The sequence below is a fragment of the Tenrec ecaudatus genome, chromosome 13, assembly GCF_050624435.1.
Source record: "Tenrec ecaudatus isolate mTenEca1 chromosome 13, mTenEca1.hap1, whole genome shotgun sequence".
Lineage (NCBI taxonomy): Eukaryota > Metazoa > Chordata > Mammalia > Afrosoricida > Tenrecidae > Tenrec > Tenrec ecaudatus.
In genome coordinates, this window is record NC_134542.1 from 15,685,885 (window position 1) to 15,698,428 (window position 12,544).

A 12,544-nucleotide genomic window follows, 5' to 3' on the forward strand; every position below is an offset into this window, starting at 1 on the left:
TCGAAGCACTCAGCTTTACTTGTTTCGTGAGTTGTGAAGTCCACCACTCTGCTTCATGCTCTGGTCCCTAGTCCTCCTTTGATGTCATAGCTGTTATCTGGATCCACATGATTCACTGCACAGAGATCTTGGGGTCCAGAGGACATGCTCCACCCCTAGCTCTTGCTGCTAGTAAACTCCCCTCCCATCTCTTGCTTCTCGGGGCTATTTTATACCCAGCAGGATGGCACATCAGTGAATTTCATTTGCAGTTGATCATAGGTGGATCCTATCAGTATCTTTGTCCACCTTCTGACCCAGACCCATTGAATTGTCATCGTCATTGAATGCTGTGTCTGTGCCAGATGCATTACTTGTGCTACATGTGGTGTCCAATAATTAGATCACTTCTGCCTATTGCTGTGTGCCATTAACTTGGTTCCAACACAGAGTGACCCTATTGTAAGACCGAGTAGAGTTGCTTCATGGGGTGTCCTAGGGTGCAGTCTTCACAGGAAGAGATACTAGGAGTGGTCGGATGGTTTGAACTGTGTAGTGCTTATCCATCATGCCCCCATGACTAGCTTCTGCCCATCACACTGGTTCCTGGGAGGACATGTCGGGTAAAACCTGGGAAATATATAAGGCTTAAGGGTGGGCAGGGAATCCCTTGGAGACTGTTGAGGCAATGATTCATGTGAAGTGGCATCTGCTACAGGCCTGAAAGTACTTGCTCTGTCTTCCTTGCTTCCTTACTGGCTTAGGTAGAGAATATTCTTGTTATGAGTGCATCGTACGTTGATTTAGCAACAGTAAATTGTCGTCAGATTACATTATATCCAGCATTGGTGGTGTTCTCTGTTGACCTGTATCGCATGTACTTCTTAGTGCTCCCAGGAAGACATCGCTGATAAGCTGGGTTTGGCCATCTCTGCAACAAAAGCTGTCCACATTGCAAACCCTAAAACAGCGGAGTTTCAGGTAAGATGTTAGGTAGATTGAAACGTCAATTAAAACCAGGAGCTACTAGCTGCCTGAGCTATGAAAAGGCACTTCAATGATTATACCTGAATTGACATGATCTTTTTTGAGTGTGTTTGGGTAAGGTGGTTGGTTACACATTGCGCCACTAACTGCAAGGTCAGCAGTTCAAAACCACCAGCCGTGTCATAGGAGAAAGTTCGGGCTGTTCACTCCTATCAAGAGTGAGTCTTGGAAACCCACAGCAGCAGTTCTGCTCTGTCCTAAAGGATCTCTAAGAGTCAGAGTTAACATTAAGACAGTGAGTTGTTTGTTTGTTTGTTTATGTGCTTTTCTAGCGCCCACCCCCATCCTCTTGACTTTTGGTTTAACTATATTTAACTTCTTGTGTTGGCTTCTCTGCTTCTATCTTGCCAGTGGGGCCGAGTGTCTAATTTTCTAAGATGTTCCCTTGCTTAAAAATCTGCCAACAAGAAGTCACCAGACTCTGAATAAAATCTGTGTCCTACTTGGGGCCCAGTGATCTGGCGCTGGCCCATTCTCCAGCCACGCCAGCTGAGGAACTGCTCTGCACACTCGGGCCTCCATCTCCGCCTCTGGACTCGCCCCTCCCCCCATAACCAGTGACGTGCACGTAGCCTTCAACTCAGTGCTTTCTGAAACGCTGCTCACTTTCCCAGCGAGGACAAGAACTCACCAAGGGCTCACACCATTCACAGAACACAAGTACAGGGCAGCAGGCTTTCTGGTGCATTGCCCCTGACTTCAGTAATTCAGTAGCCACTTTCACTAATGTTAACTAACCCTCCCCCTGCCCCCAGTGGCAGACAGAAGCCAGGAAGCCAGTGTAGGGAGGGAGCTCATGTAATGGACTGGGCAAAATGGAATGAGCTTGGGCTGGGGAATCTGATGACAGAACCAGATACTTCCGACCACACCATGCTCACTGCCATCCAGTCGATTCAGACCCACCGCCGCCCTTCAAGACAGGGTAGAACTGTTGCTGTGGGTTTCCGAGACTGTAACTGCTGGCGGGAGTAGAAAGCCCCCCCGAGAAGGGGCTGGTGGTTTCCCACTGCCGACCTTGCGATGAGCGGCCCTGTAGGTAACCACTGTACCGCCAGGGCGCCTGTTGTTTCAGGTACGAACCAGCATATTTAAGTTCTGTTGGTTGGTTGTTTTCACCTTTTGTTTGTTTGGTTGATTTTCACATTTCTATTGGGGGCCAGCAGGGAGAGGGGTCTCCCTGTCCAACAGAAGAGCTCCCAGGTTCTTCAGCTTCTCTCAGCTGGGGCATGGGTGGTCCTGGGTGGCTTGAGTTCTTGTCGTCTCGGAGGGGCACGGGATGGTTGCAGGATGTGGTCTGGTTGATCAGACTGGCTTATTTGTTGGGGTTGCATCCAGACAAAGTCAAAGTGTGCTGCGTGTCAACTTGCGATCAGATTCCTGGTTCTTCATTTGCACCTGGGGAAGGCAGAATCCTTCCAGTTATTTTAGGGCCCCAATTTTCAAATGACTTGGATGTTTCCAGCACTGTGGTCTCCAGTGGAGCCCAGGAGTCTGTGAACTTTGTCTTCTGCCGAGTGAGATGTGTTCAGTGCCCGTTTGGGGATTACAGTTTCCTGTCTCCTCCGGCAGGTGGCACGCACTACCCTTCTTCCTGGTCTCCTGAAGACAATAGCCTGCAATCGGAAGATGCCTCTTCCTCTGAAGCTCTTTGAAGTCTCCGACATCGTGGTGAAAGATCCTAGTACAGGTAACCATGAGTCACCCTTGACTTAAATGTGCAATGCTTCTTTTTTCCAACATGAAACATTCTAAATATGTAAAAGTGGACCAAGTATGTAATTATCTCTGTGTATCCCAGCTTCAGCAGGTATCAACATACGACCAGTCGTCTTCATGTATCTCTCTACCTGCTTCCCTGGGGTTCTCTAATGCCATGCTGGACGCAATAGAGTTCCTCAGTAAACACGTGCCTGTACTTTTGTGGACGACAAAGACCGTCACTTCTCTCTTGGTCTGTGTCTGCTGTTTACTTCTCACTAAGCTGTCACCACGGTCACACCATAATGCCGTCAGAAACCTCGCTAGTGTTCCGATTGCCCCAGTTTCATAAATAATGTTTTTATTATAGAATTGAGTCTGATTCAAACCAAGGGAGAGCTGTAGCCAATTGCTACGTCTCTTACGTAAATCTTCTATCAGAAAGAGCATTTTCGCAGACACTGTAATAATACTTAGGATGAGCCCTCCTGAAACCTCAAGTTGAAAAGCACTGTGGGAGATATTTTCTCTTATCACCTGAGTCTGAGGCACGGTACCGTACTTGATAGGGCACCATCTGGGCCATTATAAGTACCGCCACCCTCTGCTATGCCAACTCCTGCCCCTCGTGAGTGTGGTCTGGCCTGGGGAGCCCTGGAAGTAGGTTGGTTCAACTTCTACGTCACGAAGATGGTCGGAGAAATGTGGTGTATACTTCATCAAAACCTTAGCCTAGCTGTCAGTCAAGGAGGTCTGCCCCACTCAGACACCCATGCCTCCTGTCTCTGACACGCGCCGGGCTCGGATTGTTCCGAGCTGTCTGTCTCTGGTGATCCATGGTCCACAGTGCCTTCACATGACTCAACAGCTGTCAGAGTTTCCTGGTTTTCCTAAGGGTAACTGTTCAAGTCCCAGTAGTGCTCATTCATCGGTTCTTGTTCCGAACATTCTTTTGACAAGTTAGCAAATGCAGAGGCCCTTTTCTTAGGTTCCTCCTGAAGAGGATACTTTGGCATCTTTCATTTTCCTTTTTTAAAAAATGACTTTTATGTTGTGAGTTAGATGTGGGGATTGACATTTCAGTACTCCCAACTCTGCATTCAACAGTTTAAACCTCTCATCAATCCCCAGGCTTCCCCGCCACTCCTTGATTTCTCTTCTCCCTCTTAATGGGACTTCATCTTTCCTGTCGGCCTACTCAGTACCTGTCGGCCTTCTCATCCATTGCTTCATCTTCCTACTCTTGCTGTCCTTCTTTTCGGAGTCTGTTCCCTTTGGTGTCCAAGTCTTTGTCGTGGTTTTTATCCTAATAGGAGTGGTCTCATACAATAGTTGTCCTTTTGTGATTGACCAACATCACTTAGAATAATAGTCTCCAGGTCTGTCCGTGTCATAAGCTGCCTCGTGGTTTCACCATTATTGCGATAGTTTATTGTGCCAGCCTGGCCGATAAGCACAAGTAGGATTAACTGAAGGGCGGAGGGATAAATGGCTCGGTGAGCCTCGCCTTGCTTGTTCTGTGCCTCAATTTAAAGGGGTTTGTATACAAACTTTAGTGACACTAACGTTAATAAGTTCTGAGAACCCAGTATCATCGGACCAGCCTTTAAATTGAGGCACAGAACAAGCTGGGCGAGGCTCACCGAGCCATTTATCCCTCCGCCCTTCAATTAATCCTACTTGTGTTTATGGGCCAGGCTGGCACAACAAACTATCGCAATTATTCTTTAGCTTTGCACAGTATTCCATTGTGTGCGTGTACCCAGCCTTTCTTATCCATTCCTCTGCTGGTCAGCGTGTGGGCTGTTTCCAACCTCGTGCTGCTGTGAACGTCCTGCAGGGAATGTGGGATGCCCGTCTGTCCCTGCAGTGGCTCTTAACTTCTTTAGGGTCTATACCCAGTAGAGGGATCACTAGATTGTGTGGCATGTCGGCCCACTGTTGTGTGAATTGTGCCATCACTACCAAAACTGCTCGGAAAGATTGGCTGTGGATTGCACCGTCTTTGGGAATATTCTGGAACTCCGCACTGCAGCATTGCAACCATGGTGGGCCTTTCACTCACGGGTGCCAACCTGGTGTTAAGTACCTCACTACTTAGCCTTTGTACAGTGCTTTTGGTTTAAAAAAAAACAAATCCACACTTCCTAGCTTTTGAGTATTAGATCATTTCTTTGTGTCAGATGGTGCAAAACTATATTCCCATGTAATATCCAGGGAATTTAATATGGAAAAGTGATTTATCTGTCATATCGACTGTTACACGTGATGCTGGGGTTGAAGTTTGGGTCTCAGTGCATATATCCTTAAGAGTAAATGTTCATGTAACAGCAGTGTCTGGTTTTTTGGCAGTAAATTATAATAGAAATCAGAAAACTTTCCTTGCTCGCCGCAAATAGTTTGAGGGTTCCTGTGCTCCCAGTCCTCCCCTGGTACAGGTAACTGAGGATTTGCTGTAATTCCAACATCAGATTTCCCATTAGCTTTCGTTTGTTTCCTTTCATCTTCGTTCTCTGGTTTTTACGCTGTTTTGATCCTTGGGGATATCCTGCACATTTATAAATACAGGATTAGGTTAATTAGACTGGGTTTCCTCGAAATGTTGGTAATGCCACCATGCTTTCCAGGAATAATCCTCTTCTCTAATTGCAAGGACTTCCCCGAGGGCTCTGCAGGTTACTGGGCTGGAGGTTGGAAGCAAGCTGAGACCCCCACAACTGCCACCAGGAAGGTTTCTCTGTAGCCCGAACACACAACTGACTATGTCGCAGTCCAGGGGTGGGACAGTGTTTGCTTAGAGAGCTATTCTAATTTCTTGATGCTAAACCAAACAAAAGCCACTGATGTGGAGTCGATTGCGACTCCTAGTGACCCTGTAGGGCACGGGTCCTCAAACTACGGCCCGCGGGCCACATGTGGCCCACCGAGAGCATTTATCCGGCCCGCTGGGTATTTTTGCCACCGCTGCTTGTCCTGCTTAGCAGCAGACTCATCCCGGGCCCATAGGAATTTTTTCATAATTTAACTATAGTCCGGCCCTCCAACGGTCTGAGGGACTGTGAACGGACCCCTGCTGTCAGGTAAGGGGAGCAACTCCTTTGGGTTTCCCAGATTGTAAAAGACAAGCTGACAGCCTCATTTTTCTCTTGCTGATAAGTTCAGACCACCAACCTTTAGATTAGCAGCCCTATGCTGCTGTGAGCACATCACTTCGTGTTCGCTCGGAAAGCCCGTTTCCTTTTAAATCAGAGAGCTCTCTTTTATTAGAAATCTGCTTAAAGATCTTCTTTTATACCTCTTCTTAGTTGTAAGAAAACAAAAAAAGTGCCCTCTTTTGTTTCCCCTTGATCCAAGTCTCTCTGCTAGGCCTCTGGTCTCTTTCCATGCCCATAGATACTGTATAGATTCTCTTCAAAATCATCTACTGTGTCCATGAGATTTAAAGGAGAGAGGTCAAGCCATAGAGGACGTCTACCATCTTGGAAACAGGAGCTGGCTTTTTGTCATCTGGGGGCTGTTTCATGTTTGAGTCATGGCTGGGCTTCCTAACTCCGTAGCTCTGTGGCACATCCAGCATCTGGGCATTAGGAGTAATAACGCTGTCCATTGCATGAGATGTGTTGTAGGGGTTAAATAAAATTGCACCTTGAAAAGTTTCATTACCTAATAAGAACTGGTTGATATTCTTGCTTTTTTGAGAATAAGTCAAAGGGCACTGTTACAAAGTCTTAACAAAGCTTTATGAAACAAAACTATCAACATTTGAAACTATTTCTCAACAGGCCTCCATCTAGGTCTATAGACTTCTGCAGGCCCTGTTCAAGTCTCGCAAACACTTTTCCAAAGCAGCCTTTGCTCTTCCGTGGACACCCCGTCAGAATGACAGTTTGGGCATTCTCAAGGGACTCACATCATGTTCCCTTTCAGTGTTTGAGTCTGGGGGACAAAACCCAGCCGAACTGGGCAAGATCAGGGTGGTAGGGTAGGTGGAATATAAGCAGATACCCACAAAAAAACTGAAAAAATTTTTTCAAAGCTATGTATTTAAATTTTTTTTTACAAGCAACCTTCTCACCTTCAAGATACTCTCTATTATGCTTAATACATTTGTCAAATCTGTGATTCCGTTTTTGGAAACATTTTTTTCAAGCTCATCTGTTTGGATGGCTGACATCGCCTCCCTCATTTTGTTTTTCACCTTGTCTGCATCATCAAATCACTGTCCTTTCATGTCCCTCTGCATTCACAGAAACAAAAAGAAGTTGTACAGAGCAAAGTCAGGTGAGTAAGGTGTGTGGAGCAAGGGAGGCATGCCGTTTTTTTTTTTTGCCAAAAATTGGTGCACTGAGATGGCCTTGTGAGCAGGTGCATTGTCATGGTGGCATAAACCAGTCCCACACCTGCTACAAATGAGGCCATTTTTGTTGCACACTGTTACGCAATCTTTTTGGAACCTCTAAAGAGGACAGTCTGACCTCATAGAATGAACTCTAAAAGCACTATGAGTCAACATTTTCGTCCATTCAGCAAGTTGACGGATGTCCTGAATGAAGTTCACCCTCAACTGACGTTTCACCTGTTTTGAAACTAGAAAACCACTCGTACACTTGAGATTTTCCCATAGTGCTGTCCTTGTCAGCTTTGTTCAACATCATTTCTGTGGCATTTTTCCCGAGCAGGATTCAAAATTTTGCAGCCACACATTGTTCTCTTAAATCAACCATCACAAAAGAGGTTTAAGCATAACTGCTTTCATGAAAAAATTCACTGTTACCTGAGAGAAACTTCCCAGGTGATACCACTGGGTGCACTTGCTTGATGCTCCCCTAGCGGGACAAATGTGGACTACGAAAGCTCCACTTTTCCCAGCACAGTTCCAGGTTTTTTTTGGGCGGAGGTACCTCCTCATAATTTTCCTAAGGAAATTCTCAGGCAGCTCTCAAAGAAGAAGCAGGTGCGTCATCATGACCGAAAAAGATTTCAGCACAACTTCCCGGGCCTTTTCTCAACCGAGCAGTTTTCAGTTTTCGGTGAGTTTTTTCTACTAAGCCAGTGATCATCTTGTGTCCTTTCGAGAAAAAGTATCAAGATCGCTCCTGTGGAAATTCCCCTAAAAGCTGTTGCCATCATCTTCTGGCTTGAGCTGAACTGGTCCAACAGAGATCCCCTTCAAAGCAGCTGTTCTGATTGGACCTTTTTTGAAGGCTCCCGAAGGAGACCAAAGCAAGTATATTACCAAGAGAACTTGCCTAATTGCAAAGTCGCGCCTACCTGTGTTTTGGGTAGACTGAACCCATACAAGTGTGAACGGGAATCCCTGGCGTAGTGCTTTTGGACTTAGCCTGGTACTATCAGGGTGTTAGCAGTCTCACAAGCCATGGCCTTATTCTTCTGGCCTTAAAAGCGCACCGAGCCATTAAAGGGTTTATATCCCTCTGTTAGGGTATTTGGGATCAGCTGTTACCCTAACCTTCAGCTTCCTTGGTTTTTCTTCTTTTCTACCCTGTTATATTTCAGAGTAAGAAAAAAATGTTAAGGTGGCAGCGTGGGAAATTAAAAACAAAACCAGACCTGGAATATTGTTTTGGGGGTGACTCATCACCCAACTCTTCTCAGTGGGTGACCGTGTGTTTTTATTGCACCTATGGGATTTGTATTTGCCTCCAACACACTAGCCTCACAGCAGGTATATGTAGACAAGCCCACCATCCACAGTGGAAAGCCATGACGGAATCCATTCTGGGTTTCAGTACATCGCCCACACACAGTAGCTGACCTGCTCCCCGCCGTCCCCCACCAGGAGATGAGAGGCTGCTCCCACGTCTTCGTGCTGGCCCTCCGGTGCGGAGACTTTGTTGACTGGCCATCGACGTGGAGCGAGGCTACGAGGCTGCGGGTTGACAGGCTAAGCCAGGCACAGTTCAGAGTGCTAACCCTTCTCCTCTGAGCCCTTCTCACCGAGCTCTCGGAGCCCGAGCCAACCTCTGCGCTGATGGTGCCTCGCGATCCAAAGTTACGGCAGCCTTTTGAAGTAGTCATGACTCAAGGGACTAAGCTGATGTATCCCTTTTGTTGGGCAGTGTGACCTGGGTTTTGGAAGGAAACAGTCCGCGGGTAAGTTGTCCAGAGCATTGAAACAACTCTTGGGAGGTTGCTGCATGACCGGTGGGTGGGTTCTGGTGGTTGATCCTTCTGTTGAATCTGTTCCATGTGCCCAGTAACTAAACGAGAAACAAAGAGGCAAGCCATCCTCGGGGGCAAAAGGCCTCCCTGGGAAAGTGCATGTCAGACAAGCAACTAGATTTGGCAAAGCCAACCATTCTGTTTCCTTCCGACATGCCGAGCGTACTCTGTCATCTTGCTTTGTTCCCTAAGCTGCTAGTGTGTCTAGAATCTTCCACAAATGGTAGAGTACACCCATTACAGGGTTGGGTCAGTTTAAGTTGAAAAAGATTGAGAACCTATGGAAAGAAGGCCTGGGTTGGCTCTGTGGTCTGGTGATGAAAGACGCAGTGCCAGTCCCTCTAGGGTTTCTGGGACAGTCATCTTTTCGAAGCCGTCGGCCACAGTTTCCTCCCAGGGAGCCGCTGGTGAGTGGACCACTGTGTGCTGCCCAGCACCTAAGCACTTGGCCACCCAAAGCAGAATAAATTCCACTGCCATCTGGTCGAGTTTGACTCATAGCAACCCTGTGGGACAGAGTAGATGGTCCCGTCAGGTTTCCGAGGCTGGGAGGACTCTTGACAGGAGCAGAAAGCTGCTCTCGCCCTCAGAGCCACTGCTGGGTTCAAACAGCGGCCCCACGTGTAACCCACTGCACCACCAGGGCACCTCAGCTACCCGCAGGCATATCACGATACAGTGATCAACGTGGCACAGACCTGTGGAGAGCCCTGCCAGCCACATTGCCATGCTCCTTAGTTTCAACCACTTCTTCAATGGTTTTGGCTGTTGCCAACTCTGATGCGTAGGTGCAGGGGGTTAATGGGCCTAAGGAGCACCAGCTACCATCTCACCTTTCTCCACACCTGCATGCCTTCCCCTGCCCCTCAACCCACTGTTTGAATCATTTTCTGATGTTCTCCATCCGGGAGTCTACTGCTTTTCTTCATTCTACTTAGTTTGGATGTAAACTCCACCCTCCCACCCCCGCCCCCTTTGTCAGCATTTAGTACTGTTAGTATGTGCGTTCGTCTTCCTTCGGAAGCCCTCTCCAGACTGCTGGGGCTGCCACTGAGCCTAGCCAGTTTTCTCCATTTGTTAGTTGTCCTAGTCTTTCAGTTCGTTGCCAGTTTGTACCATGCTAGAGTACGTCGAAAGTACTGCTGCTGGGTGTCACTCATCATCCAGACTCACCTCACCCCCTTTCCACCCCATGATGCAAATCAAAGTGGGTGGAATTCTCCCGGCAGGGTTCCACATGGAAACGAAGTGTCTAGCTCTCCGTGGAGGCTAGCTTGAGAAGCAGTACCTTCAAAGTCTAAGATACTTTGTTTAGTCGAGGTTTGTATGACTTTGTAGCAGCGATAGTTTTTTACTTACTCTTCTGTCTGTATGTACCCCAGTGTTCTGGATCTTTCCTGTGTTGTGAGTGACAAATCGAAAAGTGGATCCTGGGCGTTTTCTGTGGAACTCTCTTCTTGATACAGAGCTTGGGAAAAGCTTTTTTCCCCTTTCATTATGTGCTTGTGAAATACTGCCTTCGCCATTGGAAATTGTGCACGTATTCATTCTGTCGCCATCAACTCATGGAAGATCACCTAGCACCCACATGTGGACTCTGGTTTTCCGGGGAGTGCTTATGTCACCAGTCTGACTTGATTTAATTTCACAATTTCATATTTCTGCCATGTAGGATTTCCAATTAATAATTGAAAAAATCTGGACTCAGGAGCACTGACATTAACAGTGTTTGAAGTAGCATCGTTCGCATCTGCAATGGCCCCTCTGCTGTGTAAATACATGCTTTTCAGGACAGAGTGATTTCAGTGTGTTTAGTTCCACAGAGTTAAAGTCTGTTGACGTGAGTATAATGTGCCCCGTCACGCATCGGAGATTGCGTTTTTCTAATCGAGAAAAATTCATTCCAGGTTTATGCTCCCCAAATGAAAACCAACCTGCGAGGAGACGGCTTTTCATGCATCACCAAGGTCATGGGCTGCCTCGCGCCCTGGTTTCCTGGGCTTCCAGCATGATATTAGAAAAAGAACTATACCTTGGAAAAGGGCTGTCACAGAACAATTGTTCTTCAGTTTTATAGGGTTTACTTTAAAAAATAATAGTATATTGGTAGTTATCCGTGCCCGTAAGAGCATGTGTATTTTTTACTTAGGAGTAATTTTACTCTTTTTGAAATTAAAAAAATGTATATACAAATATTTGGAGTTTCTGGGTGAGACAAACGGCTAATAAGCCCCCTTGCTGCCAAGCTAAAGGAAGTCCACCTGCAGACGTCTCCGAAGAGAAGCCTGGCTTTCACCTTCCAGAAAACTAGCCATTTAGGGAAAGAAGGGAGACACAGACAGACACACACTCTGCTTCTCCCTAAACTGCTTTGCTGGCATTTCCTCTTCAGCCATATGCTTGCCGTTTCTATCTGTAGCCGTACGTGTGGATACTCTTCAGTAATTACAAGGTAACGAGCCAGGGTGAGGCTTCCAAAAGTTCCTGTTAAAATGTAATGAAAAGTAATGGAGTTTTTCCCCTAGGCGTTTTGAAGCCCCCTCGGGCTTCAGCCCGACCCGGGGTTGCTCCTCCGCCTCCTTCCAAGAGGCTGTGGCGTGTTCTGCCACATGGGTGCGCTGTAGTGTCATGACGCAGACTTGAAAAGCAGCAAGATCGTGAGAGACTGCCCTTGTGCCGCCATGTGCTATAGACCCCGCCTGTGCACACCCTACCATCTACTTGTCAACTTCTCTCGCAAAAAGGACGGTTTTCTAAGTTTGCAGTCCTACCAAGAGTGGCTAACAGTCCCAGCTGCCTACCATTTGACAGACTGTGTTAGTGTCGTATCAGCACGGGCTCCTCACGGCTTTTGGAAATCCTGTAGGCCTACCTGGCGTCCTCTAGGGGCTGTGTAAAGTTTGCGGTACAGGCTTTTGGCTCGCAGCGGTGGTGCTCATTTGTGGCCTGGAACAACACCTCATTGTGACTTGGGCCTGTTTTCTTTTCTTTTTTTTTTTATAATAAAATGTTTTACTTTAAAATTTTTTCCCATTATTCACTGTTATTGAAAAGTAGAAATCTTCCATAGTTCAAATACATGAAGAATCTTCAAAAAGTTTATGGGAAAATTACATTATCTTTTCTTTTTTTTTTTCTTTTTTTAATTTTTTAAAATTAATTTTAACAATTTATTAGGGGCTCATACAGTTCTTATTACAGTTCATACATATACATACATCAATTGTATAAAGCACATCTGTACAGTCTTTGCCCTAATCATTTTTTTCTCCTCTTTTTTTACATTTTATTAGGGACTCATACAACTCTTATCACCATCCATACATATACATACATCAATTGTATAAAGCACATCCATACATTCCCTGCCCCAATCATTCTCAAGGCATTTGCTCTCCACTTAAGCCCCTTGCATCAGGTCCTCTTTTTTTTTTCCCCTCCCTCCCCGGGCCTGTTTTCTGAGCTTGGCCAAACTGGTCTTCTCAACCTCAGTGCCAGGCCCTGACTGGCCTCAAAGCTTTGGTGTCTCCCAGCGCCCCTTGCTCCCGGCTGCTTTCTTTGTACTCTAGTGCAGCGGTGAGAAGGAGTAGGAAGTTCTCTCGAAGGCTCCACTATTTTTCTTGGTGCCACACAA

At 46.6% G+C, this 12,544-nt stretch overlaps 1 protein-coding gene across 1 annotated transcript in view; it reads left to right on the forward strand.

Moving 5' to 3' along the window:
- The window catches only part of FARSB (phenylalanyl-tRNA synthetase subunit beta), a 59,605-nt gene that overhangs the window by 21,331 nt on the left and 25,730 nt on the right, over positions 1 to 12,544 (forward strand). The window contains exons 14-15 of the mRNA XM_075530336.1: positions 868 to 960; positions 2,599 to 2,716. Coding sequence (XP_075386451.1) covers positions 868 to 960; positions 2,599 to 2,716 — 211 coding nt within the window. The remainder of the gene's footprint in view (positions 1 to 867; positions 961 to 2,598; positions 2,717 to 12,544) is intronic.